This window comes from Myotis nattereri (assembly GCF_964212035.1).
Source record: "Myotis nattereri genome assembly, chromosome: 1".
NCBI lineage: Eukaryota > Metazoa > Chordata > Mammalia > Chiroptera > Vespertilionidae > Myotis > Myotis nattereri.
The window spans coordinates 18,508,060-18,524,196 of NC_138075.1; the positions used below are offsets into that span (position 1 = coordinate 18,508,060).

General features: G+C 35.7%; 1 protein-coding gene across 1 annotated transcript in view; it reads left to right on the forward strand.

Annotated features, from left to right (window-relative positions):
- Positions 1-16,137, forward strand: part of CEP128 (centrosomal protein 128) — a 348,318-nt gene that overhangs the window by 140,366 nt on the left and 191,815 nt on the right. The window contains exon 15 of the mRNA XM_081083727.1: positions 1,240-1,404. Coding sequence (XP_080939853.1) covers positions 1,240-1,404 — 165 coding nt within the window. The remainder of the gene's footprint in view (positions 1-1,239; positions 1,405-16,137) is intronic.

A 16,137-nucleotide genomic window follows, 5' to 3' on the forward strand; every position in this document is an offset into this window, starting at 1 on the left:
ATTTTGTGGGCTGAATAAAATATAGATTTTTGTCTAAAATGCACAAAATTTCTTTCAGGCAATTGCTTTCAATAATTGTGTTCCTATATAACTGATCAAAAAGATATAATAAATTATAAAAAGAAAAGAAACATATTTTAGGTACTAAAGTCTATATAAATCGAGTATATGTAGTTTCTTACAGGCTATTAGTAACTGGTGGGTGTGACCAGTTAATATTGCAAGTGGCGCCCAGCTGGTTTTCGAAACCTTGTGTATGTGCCTGTTGAAAAACAGTGTGGCAGAGTAGTTGAAAGCATGGATATTGGAGAGAATTCTTGAGTTCAAATTCTGGCTCTGCGCTTAATCACTACTACCCTGGGGCAAGTTATTGGTGTCTCTGTGCTTCAGTTCCCAAAAAGGAAATAACAGTACCTCCTGGTCAGGTTGTTGTGAGAACAAGATGAAGCTACACAAAATCTAGTGTTTATATTGTTATTTTAAAAGTCTGTAAGTTTACATACATAGCAAATTTTGATTGAATTCCGTACATGGAATATATTATTCCTAATTTTTAAAAGCTGATTCTGTTATATTGCAATTAAAGATGAAAAACCAGGTACTTTATTACAGTGTTGATACTGAAATAATCACTGCTAACTTTTTTTTTTCATATTAAGTTATTTGTAGTTTCTTGGCTGTTGTAATTTATAATCTTTTTAGTTCTACAGGAGTGGTATTAATAATTACTACAAAAAGTACACAATTCTTTCACCAAAATCAGGAGTCAGGAGGTTTAGGTTGAATAGGAATGTTGTCAAGCTCCATATATAAATGAGAAACCGATCAGTCAGTAATAGTAGCTCACAGTACTTCCCTTTTGGGACACTTCTCCAGTAACTCCTTCCCTTCCCAGCAGAGTGAGTGTCCTTCTTTTGGGTTGTCACAATACTCTACCTATACCTTTATTAAGGATTTCTCGTTCATTGTTGTATAAATTGATTTTGGCATCTGTCTCTTTTACTCTTCATATCTGTTACTGTCAGCACCAAGCAGTGTACTTTTCATTTAGTAAATGCCCAGTGAGTGCTAAGGAGTGACTGAATAGATGCAAAGAGCATTTCTTTTGCTCTGTTTATGTAGGGACTCTTAGAGATAGCCACAACCGGAAGTGTTTGCCTACTGATATAATGTGCGATTTGTTTGGTGTACAGTTTGGCTGTGGCCAGTGGACTTTCTCTTTTCTCCTCTTTTTCTCAGGCAGAAAGCTTAGAAGATAAGAATATTGCCAAAGTCCATCTTTCTCAACTAGAGAAGTTAAAATCACAGTGTGACAGGCTGACAGAGGAATTAAACCAGAATGAAAATGAGAACAAAAAACTAAAGCTAAAATATCAGAGTTTGAAGGACAACCTAGAAGAAAAGGTAAGAATGTGAATGAATTCTAACTTAAAAGGCTTACCTGAATTTCTTCTAGTATTTCTTCTAGAACATATTTTATGTTTTAATAAATGTTAATTGTAGTCCTGCATAGGATAGTTGTATTGGTGCCATAAAAATTATAGAAGTTTTAATAAACTGTGATTGCTGTCATTTTTATTCTTTGAAGTGATCTTTTAATAAAGGGTGCCCCAAAATTCACGCAAGAAGTAATTTTGATAGAAAACACAAGTTTATAATTAAAAATTGTAAATTTTTTATTGATTCATAAAGTATACAGTATAGAGTTATGTATGGAATAGCATATTGGGTAAATGGCCTCCACGGCTTTGCTGGCACATACACACTCTTTTGTTAAAATTTTCCATGACCGAAATGCGGCTGCCCAGGCAATAACAATTAGTGGTGCTCGCTATCGCGACATGATAATCCAGTTTTTTGTGCCTAAATTGCGAGATATGGATGTGGACGACATGTGGTTTCAACAAGATGGTGCCACATGCCATACAGCCTGAGAAACAATTCAATTACTGCATGAGTCATTTCCTGGTTGTGTAATTTCCCATTTTGGTGATCAGAATTGACCACCCAGATTATGCGATTTAATGCCGTGGGACTTTTTTCTTTGGGGTTTTTTGAAGTCTAAGGTTTATGCCAACAAGCCCATGACCACCCACGTCTTGAAGGGGTAAATTGAGCGCGGTATCAACGAAATTCAGCCACATTTATGCAAAAACGGTCATCAAAATTACTTCTTGCGTGAATTTTGGGACATCCTTTACATTTGATTTTAAATTTCTTCTGGATCTTAAAATGGGAGTAGTTTAGAGGCAAGATAGTAAAGCAAACAACTGATTTAATATGTGTACTTTTCACAACTCTTTGGGTTAGATTTTATCCATCCTCTAACCTATGAAGAAACTGTAGCTCAAAATAAAATAGCTAATTACTCACCATATGTTCAACACTTGTAATACTCATAGTAATTTTAGGAAATCAATACTATTACTAGTATGCTCCTTTTTGCACTTGCAGAGGCTGACTGAAGCTGTGGGGGTTGGTAACCTTGGAACATCCCCAGCAGGCTCACTGTTTCCCTAGCTGTAGATATGTAAGTTGATTTGGAGTGTCTGCTACATCAGACATTGGGTAGAAGAGAGAGTCACTACTTTTGTGGCAAAAAGTCAACTAAGAATTGAAGCCAGAATATTTAAATTTGGTTTCTGTTTCTTACACCAACTTCCTTAAAGGATTTTCATTTGAGTGTGATAGAGGTCAAATGTAAAAAAGACATTAAAGTATGGATAATAGGATAAGGCAGGATAAACGAGTCAGATGGATCCTCTACTTTATAAGGGTAACTAGAATCTGTGATGGACTGTTGCTGGGTGGGTGTTATAAAACTTCATAAACCTCAAGGAAACAACTTTCTTAATGATTTGCTCACCTTTCCTTTTTTTTTTTTTTTTTTTGGGAAAAATTTCCTGTATTGTGTGTGTGTGTGTGTGTGTGTATGTATGTATTAACTTTCTAGTAATTGTTAAAAATCAAAGAAATAAAATATAAATTAGTTTGCAATTTATGATTAAATGAGCTAACTCGTTAAATTTAGGCCTACAATCTTGACAACCACTGCAATTTAGTTCTTGAGTCATTCTTTATTTTAATTATGTCTAATGTTCATATATATTTAATGTATCTATTGCCAGGGTGTAGTTGCTGTGGAGATAATGAAATTTTCCAACTTTTTCATAATTTAAATTTTAGCCAGAAGATGTGTTAACATATTTTATATTTATTTATTTGCATTTAAGAAATAGTGGTAATAATTTTGATATGTTGAAAATGTAAAACTCACTTGTTCTGGTTAAAATAAATGTTTCTTCACTGATCCCATTTGTTATGTTTCAGGCAGATATGCATTATGATGTATAAATGAAACATTTCTCTCAGAGTCCCAAGAGTTAATGATTGTATTCTGTTGCTGGGTATTGAGCATCTAGTAGGTGGCAGGCATTTTTCTGGATGCTAAGGCTAGGATACAGAAAAGACACAGGGCCTTTCTCTTTGAGAGGTGGTATAGCATTAGTGGCTGTGAAGGGAAACTTGAGTGTAATTTTCTAGCTATGTGGCTGTAGGCAAGTTGCTTAAAAATCAGTCTGTCTTTTTACAAAACATCCTTAAAACAGGTATAATAATACATCTACTATGGAATTAAACATGAAAATGTGTATACTAGTAAAGTGCTTGGCAGATTATCAATTATTAGCTGCATTATTTTGTTATTGTTTTCAAATATATGCCAATTAATGGTTTAAACAAGCAATTAATCAATCAGCAAACATTGATTGACTGACCATGGTTCCTCTAATTGTGTGTTAGGTTGTTAAGAGCCAGGGAACTGGAATCAGAATTACTGCAGAAATGTGCTTATTGGGAGTTTAGAGTCAGAGCTTGTTGAATCACTTGAAACAGGTGGTCTACAAAGGAGGTCCCATCTGAAGAGTTCTATCAGCAAGTGATATTGAAGCCATGTATGTTAAACAAACCAAACAAGTGGGCAGTTTTCTGTTTGGGACAGGAACCAAACCTTGGTGGTTTATGCATCCCGAGATGAGGAATAGAGCCAGACATGCAGTAGGTAATTTATAAGTAAATTGTGGATAAAGAGGTATCTGTGTTTGCACATCCATACATAATCATGTATATATGTAGATAAAGAAATATGGATAATATATATATCTATATATCTATCTATATATATATAGATATATATATATAGATATATCCTATATAATGAGAGGGATATGCTAATTAGCCCTGATTTGCTAATTAGCCATGGCCAGTATGCAAATTGACCATCACTCCAACACACAAGATGGCCACCCCCATGTGGTCAAAGATGGCCACCACAAGATGGTCTGCAGGGGAGGGCAGTTGTGGGGGTATCAGGCCTGCAGGGGAGGGCAGTTGGGGGGAACCAGGCCTGCAGTGGAAGACAGGGGCAACCAGGCTGGCAGGGGAGGGCAGTTAGGGTTGACCAGGCCGGCAGGGGAGGGCAATTGGGTCAGCAGGGGAGGGCAGTTAGGGGAAAATGGGCCAGCAGTGGAGCAGTTAGGTGTCGATCAGGCTGGCAGGGGAGTGGTTAGGGGGTGATCAGGCTGGCAGGCAGGAGCGGTTAGGGACAATCAGGCAGGCTGGCTGGCGAGCATTTGGGGGCCAGCAGTCCTGGCTTGTGAGAGGGATGTCTTACTGCCCGGTGGGATCGGGCCTAAACAGGCAGTCAGAAATCCCTCGAGGGGTCCTAGATTTGAGAGGGTGCAGGCTGGGCTGAGGGACACACACACACACAGAATATATATATATACGAAATTCATGCACGAGTGTGTGTGTGTGTGTGTGTGTGTTGGCCTGACTGGGGGGAACAAAAACAAGAACACCAGATAAAAATACATTTTTAGTGAAAAAAGGCCCTAGGACTTATAGCCCAAAGATTACTGCCTGAGCATGCAATGATTTTAATAAATGGAGCCTTGTGGGTTGAAGGGGTTTGTGATGGTCCTCTGCTGTAATCAAAAGGGAAGCCTTTCTTGTTTACTTAACAAAGCCTTATTCTTGCAGGCCCATCCCTAACATAAATATGTGATGCTACTTATGCCACTGACACACACTTCGCCTTTTTTTTTAAACATGTTGCTACTAATTTAATTTGACTGCGTACTTTGGTTTAGGTCTTTGTTTCTTGCCATGTTATTACTTGGTAAACTAAGAAGTGTTAAAATTGAATCAAAATTCATATTACAGCATTAGTACCGGCAGCCTTAATTAGTAGTAGAAGATGCTGTCCATATATATATGTACCAAATAACCAACTTTAGCATAATTTTCTCATGTATTCAGTGGTGATATGTGGTACTAAAATACATTTTTTCCAACATCTGATTTTGCTTTAGCATCAAATGTTATTTTTCAGTTTTACATGACAAAGATAACAAGAATTGTGCAACCCACAGAATTTTCACATATGCAGTTAAGACTTTATTATGAGCTTCTTACCAGAGAAAAAGCTCTCATGAAAGGGTACAGATAGAATTTTATTCCATTTATAGTATCATTAAAATTTATTATACCTTTTGCTTAAAATTTTAAAGGAAAATTGTTTGGTATCTTCTATTGTTCTAAAATGATCTTATTAATATTAAACTTTATATTCTTCTGGCACTTACCTCAAAACTCATAATGTTGTTTATTCTATCAGAAATATATTTTTGTTGGTTTTACTGGACTCTGTGAATCATTGGAAGAGCTAGTGTATAATTAAATCATTTTTGCTCAGCAAGTCGTCAAATTGACATACTAAAGGTTTTAAATGTCTTATCTATACAGACACATATCTGATTTAATTAAAAAATACTTCATTAACACAGGTATGAGTTTATTAATGACACTGGCCATTTTTTTTTAGAGCTTTCCAGGTAATTCTGTCGTATAAGTATTGAAGGATTGATTTTAATTTTGAACATGTTTACATAATATTTTTGATAAAGCTGGTGCCTAAAATTAGGAAAACGTTATTTGTTAAGGTATTCTGTTTATACTCTGCATATTCTCTCCCTCCTTACTTTTTATGGATGTTTCATGAACAATATATATAGTATTTCGGGCAAGTATAAAAGCAATGAGAAAAATGGTATAAAGAAAATGTTAAACATTAAGTTGTTTTTTTTTTAAGCCCAATGCAAACATAATAAAATATTTATTTTCATTTATTAGTGAAAGAATAATATAATTTTACTGACTGTTCATTTCTATAAATTCTGAAATTATAGGTTTAAAAATAGTTTTGTCTTTAAAAGGGAACACTTAAAAATTATAAAACAATAGAATTTCATTGTGAAAAATGCAGGGCATTTTGTAGGACAATATAACAACTCACATGTAATCTCCCACCTAGCATTTTAAAAATGTGTGTTTTAGTGAAATTCTCTTTACGGTTCTTTTCTACACAGACAGACACACAGACTTCACTTGGGATCATGCTCTGTGCACAGCTGTGTACTCTTAATTTACATGTCATTGAACATTTTTTCAAAATCAAGTTTATTTGCCACCCAATATTTTATCTGGCAAATGTAGCATTATTTTGTTGTTGATTACATTATTTGCTTTTTTTCTCTTTTAAAATTATAGATCAAGGAAAGGAATTTTTTTTAAATCCTCACCAGAGGACGAGAGGGAGGGAGCGAGGGAGGAAGAGAGAGAGAGAGAGAGAGAGAGAGAGAGAGAGATCAGTTGCTCTCTGTACACCTTTAAACTCCCTGACTGGTGATCGAAACCACAACCCAGGTGTGTGCCCCAATTGGGAATCAAATCAGCAACCCTTTGATGCACAGGACGACACTCAACCAACTGAGCTACTCTGGCTGGGCTCAAGTAATTTTTATCCTCTATGATGTTTTATCCTCTATACTTTCCATATTTGGAACTCTCATTTGTATTTGTTACTGTTTTCATTCTAAGCAGAATTATGAGAATATGCTTCTTGTCACTAGAGACCCAACCTGGAGAAAGCCAGAGGCTAGATACCTACTCTCCTCATTTTACTTTTCTCCTTCAATCTACCATTAGTCACAACCATATGTGGAATTTCTCTGTTACAAGAGATGCTGGTACATGAGTACACATACCTTGTAGTTATAGGTAGCCATGGCGATGCTGAAAGATTCGTCAGTACTTTCTGTTTTTTGCCCTCCCTCCCAAAAAAGTCTGTGTTAACTTTTGTTTTTAACAGACATTATCTCAAAGTTTACAGGGTTGCTCTGAACTGTTGTACAAAGGTTTTATTTCCTAAAACATTTGTCATCGATGTACTTATAAAGTGTACAAGGACTTTAACAAATATGTACTCCCAACATATTGGCGAGTTAATTACAGGTGAGTTAGTTTTGGCCCAAAGAGTTAATTGACTTACCCAATTGCTTCCAGTTGTCCATTGGTATAAATGGGAAAAAGACTCAAGGTTTATCAATCTTATTTTTTCCATTGTATCAGAATCTATAAGAACCAATTCTGGCCAATATATAGATTATGAAGGTTATCTGGGATACTTAGCTATCTTATGTAATACTTGCTTGTTTCCATAGTTATATCTAATTCTTTTTAGAGGACTTTATTTTCTATTATTAGTGCTTTCAGGACATGACAGTAACTACAATGAAACAATTAGGAGATACCTCAACACCACAAATGGTGACATGTCCAAGGCTATAGCAGTTCATAGGAGCTTAAGTGTTGAGTACATCAGGATTCATAGAAATGTATATTGGTTCCTTCCCATGGAATCCTTTGTTTAAATCATTTGAGAAGTGGCACCTTGCAACATGTTTTAAGGCTATGGCTATGCTGGATAAAAACACTTAGGAAATAGTTTTCTTGTACAAAATGTGGATCTTTGAAAAATGATAATTATTATTCTCATTTCCAAGTGTAATGATAACACCCATTTTTACAGATGGTGGAGACTGAGGTTGAGAGTATATTGTGACTTGCACAACATTGCATAGCTTGTGGTGGAAACAGGATGTGAACACAAATTCCTTTTATTTTCCCCCTTTATTTACTGCCAGTAGAATGACTCACATTTGTCCTCTTAATGTTGAATTTAAATTTAGGGTTATTATATTCAACAGATTACCATATACTCTTGGATTCTTTTTAGCCTGACACAAACTTTGGAGAAGGAGTCATCAATGATTTTGTTAGAAAAATCTAATTAAAACCTGATATTGATAAAAGAGATCAGGAAAAAATGAATCAGTGTTGTTTAGTTCAGTGTTTCAGTTCTAATTTGACCATCTGTTTAGGATTGCCATTTTTCATGATGTGGATAAATATATATGATTGTCATATGTCTATTCTGTAAAATGTTTACTACTTTGCAAAATCACAGTTACACATTTTTTTTCTAAAAGCTCTTTGATAGTAGAAGGCAGAATTCTCTGATTTCAAATTCTTTTCTTGAGAACAAGAAAGAATAGAAGCAAATGAGCTTTTGACTTCTAACATTTACTTTAAAGTTTACACTATAGGCCATTTTTGGACAGACTGCACTCTTTGGTGCTTCGTCCATTTTAAATTGTGTGAGTAGAACAAAGTTGTAGCTACCACGAATTAATTAGGAGGCAAATTTAAATCAGATACTCTAAATAAACACTAATTAGGATCTTATGAGTAATTTCCTGTCAGATTTCTGTCATCTTAAAAAAAACCCCAGTGAAAATAATAAAAACGGTCCAATTAAAGGTACACTTATAAATTTTGTGTTTGTCATTTACAAAGCATTTTTAATTGAACCACTTGCAGTCATTAAGTCCTCAGTAGTCCTTGACTTCTACAGAGAATTTACTGAAACATCAGAGTGCTTATGAAACATTGTATGAAACATTGTGCCAGATACTAAGAAACAAGTTTAGAATGCAAAGGTCAAGTGACTATACAGTGTGTGTGTGTGTGTGTGTGTGTGTGTGTGTGCCGGGGGGGGGGTGGTGGTAGGGCGGGCAGTTATACATACAGCTATGCATAGGGAGGGGCAAGAAATAAAGGTGAATCGAAGTACAGTTGGTCTCTACTTCCCAAACTGAAGCAGGTGTGAAAAAGCCATTTTCAAACTCTGTTATTTTGACAGTGACTTCTCTACCAACCATTGACAATCAAAGAGTTTGATTTTAAATGAATTTAAGGAGTGAAATTAACGTTTGGGTCTTTATTTCTCCTGATTTGAATTTGATTGAGAGGCCTGCCATTTAATCCTAACTCACCAAGTGGTTGATAACTTACAAGGGCTTGAGAGGAAAGTAGTTCTGTATGGGCACTTAAAAAGCCTGAACTATTAGTTTGATTTCATTTAATTTTGAAATTGGGAGTAATACCCCTAGTATAGGAATTAAACTGAATAGGCCACATGAAGAGTTCTATATTATATCTTTCAGCACTTTGCTTAAGTTAAGCATTCCTGTTTTGCTTTGGTGGACCCTGTAAGGGAACATAAGATGAATGTCCAGGTTTATTTTCATTGAGTTTTCTCTCATTACTATTTAAAATGCTTGTTGATTTGGTCTGTTTTGTCATTTAATCGTAAACAAGCAGTATTCTGTAAGTTTTAAGGAAAAAAAAAAACAGCTAGGAAGTGCTTATTGTATACTTGGGTTTTATTATTTGGAGATTTGTTTTTAAACTTTTCTTAGCATATTCTTTTATAAGAATAAATGCATGCTTAAGCATCTTTTAGGTAAAAAACAAGGAGGGGAAGAAATTCTGGTGGTTTTTAAAGATGCTGTATGCTTATAAACATTTCTATGGAGATGAATGATACAATCCTTTTTCTTTTGAAAATTAAACAATGTTCATTCCAAATGCATAATTTAAAACTTTAGTTGTTTGTTTCCTTGTCTATATTTTGTTTCAGAAATAGAAAGGCATCAGAACTGCTTATTTTAAATAATGTTATTTCTGTTTCCAGGCATTTGACTTGATAGATACATAATTACAGAATTGTCCTACAACTTAATAAATACCCTTTAGAGATATTTTTGTTTCCTACTTTGTATATTAATTTTTAGGAATGTATCCAATATATATCCTAACACTTTTTTGATTATGCTGCCAATGATCTTTGTATTGCTCAATATTCTCCTAGAAAATGATCTTGAAAAGCCTGATGCAAAAATAAGTTACTTACATGGGGTTAGAAATTTAAATTTGAATTTCCATTTTTTTGTTTCTCTCTTATGGATAACTTTCCTTAGCCTGCCCAATACCAAGTAGGTTATAGATTGGAAAGTCTTTTTCACACAAAAGGTTTAACATGCATCAAATTCATATATCCAGTGTTCTAATATATCATCGTTTTTTTCTGTTAGCTCTACGATTTTACCAATGCTCTCAGTTCTTACTCTTCACATACTATTAATTGTAACTTCTTTCTCTTCTTTGAAGGAAACTGTTAAGCATCTACTTTCAGCATCTACTTTCAGAAGATGAAGAGTATATCTAACCCACAAAATAGTAGCATTTTTATTGTAGGAAACCAGTCTTCTAGTATTAATTATAATGTTATTTTGCTTACTAAATACATATAGAGAACCACCTTATTCTTTCATACATGGACAGTACTTTATTCATCAGCAGCTCTTCTTGTTTTTGTGCTCAGAATTTATTCTGCATCTGATTACTTCTTACCCCTGGCAATCCTCTCACTTTTGTGACATCAGCTTGCCTTGACAGTCACAGTAATCTGCTACTGAAAAGATGATTGCCCTCAAACTGAAGTTTGCTAATTAATTTATTGAAAAAACCCAGCTTATTGAAACATGAAGAGTCGAGTTCAGAGATCCTGCTTTGTTTTTAATTATTGCATAGTTGGGATCTACTATGGTTGGCATATAGAGAATATACTCAAAAAATGCTTGTGGAATGAGAGGAAAATAAAAGGATTTATCTGTTCCAGAAAATTTATTGACTGCCTTCTATGTGTAAGATATTCTACTAGGTGCTGGGATATTTAAATGAAAAAGAATTAGATTTTTTAACCTTGAGGAAGTCACAGTCTGGTGAGGGGACATATATGAAAGACACACATCGTAGTAAGTGGTATAGCAGAAGCTCATATAAAGTGCCAGCAGAGCACAAAGGGGGCACCTAGCCTTCCTAAGAGCTGAGATGTTCTGTCTTGTTATAACATCCATGTGGGTAAGGAAGGAGGTGCATGTTATTGGGTTTTTATAACAAGGAAAAACATTCAGTCTTATGACCTTTCCTGGTCCTCTTTATTCCTCAGTATTGTTGCGTTCACAGAGGGCAAGGGGTATATGTAGGACAATCCATGGGGACTTTCAAATTGATCAGAACTATAGGATTTTAGAATTATGTTACTTTTGTTTTTGTTTCTTTTTGATACCAATGGAAGTGTTAAATAGCCATACTTCGAATTTTAGAAGCCTACTGTCTTAAAAGATCTTCTGTTTTTAAAAAGTATGTTTGCAAAAAGTAGTTATGGTGTGACCAGCACTTAAGGTGTTATTTATTTATTGGCCATTTTGCAAGACAGTTTGAACTGCAGTGTGGCAATTTTCCAGATTAAACTCTTCTTAAGTTTTCTGTAATATCCATAGTAGATCCTTCCCATTGAGTCATGCTGCTGTTTCTGCTTTCATTGGTGTTTCATATTATATCTCAACTTCCTTACAGCTGAGTCAACTCTGTTGGCATAAGTAATGTGAGCCTTCTTTAGAGAACCAGATAAAAGGCTTCCAGACAGATTCAATTTTTGTTCAGGATAGTTTCATTATTTGCCTTGTAATCCTAGTGTCCTGGATTTGAGGCTTAGGCATACAGTTATCTTGTGTTACAGAAATACTCTTTCCCAAAACTTTTTAGGTGATGTGTCCAGGTCTAGAGTTTCAACAAGCCATGCTCCCAATAACTTTGAATTACATTGTGCTAGTTTTTATTTCAGACCTTATTACAGAGTGGAGCAAAAGAAGGTTTACAGTTGTGAGTATGCAAAACAGAGTTTATTCTTGTATTATAATTTATTAAGTATTGTATTATTTTCCATAGGAACCACTGTAAACTTACTTTTGCCCCGCCCCATATTATTCGATCTTTCTTTACCTCTTTTCCCGTCTGCCCCTGCTGATGGCTTTGAGTATCAAATATTGCCACACTTGGTTATTCAAGTTCATTTTCTGTAAAAGAAAAACATTAACATTGTAAATGAATGATTTATTTAGTTTGTTAAGTGTGCTTTCTGTTTCTGTTAAGGTGTGTGAAGAATTGTTTTCATTTCATGTAATAACCATATTGGGAATAAAGCAGCTTTTCTGGAAATCTTAAGACACTAAAGGAATCTCATAAGCTTTTACCAAGGAGATAACATTTTGGACATGCTCTAGTTTTATTAAAGTTACTCTATTTGCATTAAGATCATGTCTCCTTATAATCGTACAGCCTTTGGAAAAGTGAATATTCTGAGTTATGAGGAGTGTGCTGAACCACACATATAGAATTAGAGGAGTATTTCTGATCCTTTGAATTACAGGTCTCTTGATCAAGCCAGTCAGCTGTGTGTGTGTGTGTGTGTGTGTGTGTGTGTGTGTGTGTGATGAGACTGTGAGCAGTATAATTTTTCATTTCCTTTAGAAGTAAATATCAATAAATACAAGCTTTTCCTGTCCTGAAATGGAAGCTTCTTAAAACCTTGCTGTCTGGACAGTGGAACCACACGTGCTTAGTGTGTGGTTAGTATACTTACTAATTAAAATTTGCCAAGAGCAGATTTCATGTGTACATAGGGTATGTCTCTAGTGTGGATGGAGAGCCCCTAAAAGTTTAGGATATTGTGTGTGCTTGATGAGTGTTTTCCTCTTTTTATGGTTTATTTTGAATATGTCTTATGCTTTCTAATGATAAGGCTCATCCAGAAATAATTTTTTAGTTATTCTTTCTACATTAGCACTACATTAGTCTCCACATAACCTGCTGATGACTTTTCTCAGTTTTTCATACTGGCTTTCTAAAGTTCAGTTTTACAATTTTGACCTAGCATTTTAACATCACCAGTCAGGGAGTCAGGAAACTCAAGGCATGGGTTTTAGGCTCTTTGAATATAATCAAGTTACTTAGTCTGTCTGAACTTTGGTTTCCTCATTTGTAATATTAAGGGTAACATTTGTAACATTTATTCTCTAATTCAACTTCAGCCATGATATAGATGATCTCTCTTCTTGGATTATATAAACTGCTTTGGTCAGCTTCTTCTATATCTATCCCCACAAAGAAGACCCTTATAGCCCCAAGATCCAGGTATCTGCATCCATTTGTGCTGAAAAGATTAACCGTGTTTCCCATATTCTAAACAGTTTCTAAAATGCCTTGTCCTACCTCCGGTTCTCTAGAAATATGGTAGCTTTTTGTTGTAGAATTCTTGCACCCTTTAAATTCATTGGAAGCCCAGGGAATAGCCATGACAGTACCTAAATATTATCATCTTCCCTTATTTATCGACTAGAGGCATGGTGCACAAATTCGTGCACAGGTGGGGTCCCTCCCAGCCTATGAGGGCTGTCTCCCCAGTCCCAATCGTGGCCGCCTGGGGGTAAGGACCGCGGGAGGTTGGCTGTGGGAATGCACTGACCACCAGGGGACAGCTCCTGCATTGAGTGTCTGCCCCCTGATGGTCATAGCTACCGGCTGGTCGTCGAGTTATCCAGTCGTCAGGTCATAACGGTTGCTTAGGCTTTTATAAGTATAGATAGATATGCCTCCAAATCAGCCAGGATGCCTGGATTACTGTCAGCCTGTCACCCTCCTACCCCTTCCATAGAAGTAGCTGTGCTTGCTCCACTGGTAGAGCTATTTCTGAAACATGAAACCAGAGAGAAAGAGTGAATTTATTGGGTGTCACCATTAGTATACAAATGGATATTCTCAAGTCACAAACAAAACAAAACTGATGAAATTTAATGGAGATATTTGTTGGCTCAATGAGGGCAAGGGCCTTATATATCTCATTCATTCTGTCCCTAGACCCAGAATGTCTCAGCATAGTAGGCCTTCCTTGAACATTTGTTGAATGAGTGAATAAATGAAACAATTGCATAAGTACATAGTGGAACAGCTTACATAGCTCCAGATGTAGAGTCCTGGAGCACATGCTGAGGATAGAGAACCGGCAAGGGGCCATATCTATAGCCTCGTTAAGTAAAAAAAAAAATGTATCTTTACCTGGAGTGTTAGAAGATTTAGTAGGGGTGGAGGATTCATTTACTTATAGCACTTAGACTAATGAGAGATTTTACAGTTTTGCCAAGTGTTCGGTTCCTTGAAATTTGAGCTGGTCAAATAGGGGTTGGATCACCTTCTGTCAGATGTGTAAAAGAAGGGATTTCTGAAAGAACAGGTAGTTGAACCCCCTGTTCTTTTTGAGTTCATAGTTCTGAGTTTTACTTTGAAGGGAGATTAGATAGGACATGCTAACTGTCTCATGGAAGACAGTAAATTGAATAATGAAATTTTCAGTTTTTGCTAAAGAGATTGAATTTATAGGGCTTTTTATGACATGATCAACATTTTAAGGATATCAAAATATGGAAGTAGTTTTGTCTTCTTATTAATAAGAGTCAAATAACAGAAAAGTGACAGTTGGTAAAAGAAAGATGGCTGTGAGGAAAATGAAAACAGAAAGATCAATTAGAATACCATTGTGAATTGCCTGGGTTTAGACCAGTGATGGCGAACCTTTTGAGCTCGGCGTGTCAGCATTTTGAAAAACCCTAACTTAACTCTCGTGCCGTGTCACATATAGAAATTTTTTTATATTTGCAACCATAGTAAAACAAAGACTTATATTTTTGATGTTTATTTTATATATTTAAATTCCATTTAACAAAGAAAAATCAACCAAAAAAATGAGTTTGCGTGTCAGAGGTGCCTAAACCAGTCATAGGTTCGCCATCAGTGGTTTAGACTATGAACAGTTGTCCTTTAAATACATCAGTAACTCAGGTACTAACATCACACCTGTGCATGTGCAGAGGAAACCTCCTAGCACACCTGTGTAACCTCTGACTGTAGAGATCTTCATGGTAATTAATGAAATTATCTTTTTTTTAAAAAATATATTTTATTGATTTTTTACAGAGAGGAAGGGAGAGAGACAGAGAGTCAGAAACATCGATGAGAGAGAAACATCGATCAGTTGCCTCCTGCACACCTCCCACTGGGGATGTGCCCGCAACCAAGGTACATGCCCTTGACCGGAATCGAACCTGGGACCTTCCAGTCTGCAGGCTGATGCTCTATCCACTGAGCCAAACCGGTCTTGGCTGAAATTATCTTTATAGTGTTGAATTTGAGCTTCAAAAAATGTTTAAATCACTTATGCAGCAAAGTTGGGGAATTTAAAGATAATTATAAATGTTTTGTGGTTTCCTGAAATAAGCGGTTTATTGAAGAAGACAGGGTGATACATTTTTTAAAAACTATAATATGAATTATGTGTTGTGGAAACATTTTATATTGGGTGATTAAGAAAGAAAGGCATCTTGAGGATAAACTTTGAAGGATAAGAAGTATAGATGGCAGGTATACCCACATGTGGCTCCTCCCATGCAACTCTTTGAAGTTGCGCTCTTTCAAAAGGAGCTGGTAGCCAAGAGATAGCATTGATCTTGGTATGTCCTTGTTGTTATGTAGCAGCAATACAAAGGCAAGAATCCTCACCTAGAGACTTGACAGTAGGTTGCTTTCTAGTAAGTAAACTACAAAATCATCAAATACTATTCAGAGACAGGATGCTAATTTTTCAGAAGGGCTCCCAGATGAGATCAAGATATCCATATATATAAAGAAATGCCATATTAATGAGGAGGGAGTGCGTGTCCGGATCCGAATGAGGACAAAGCAGAAAGTTAGGGAGATGTATTTGGGCAGTCTCCATCCAAACACTGTAGATGGACATGCAAGGCTGTTATTTCTTGTTTATTAAGTAACATTCTGTAGAATATGCCTTTTCATCTAGACTGGTCTACAGGGAGAAAATGTATTGGTTATGCTGACATGAGCATTCTGTTCCATATGGCAGTTATGGTCCTCATTGTAAATTAATGTAGTTAATTGAGTGGCATTCTAGTTTGCACATTAGTCTCTTGTAAATTTAAT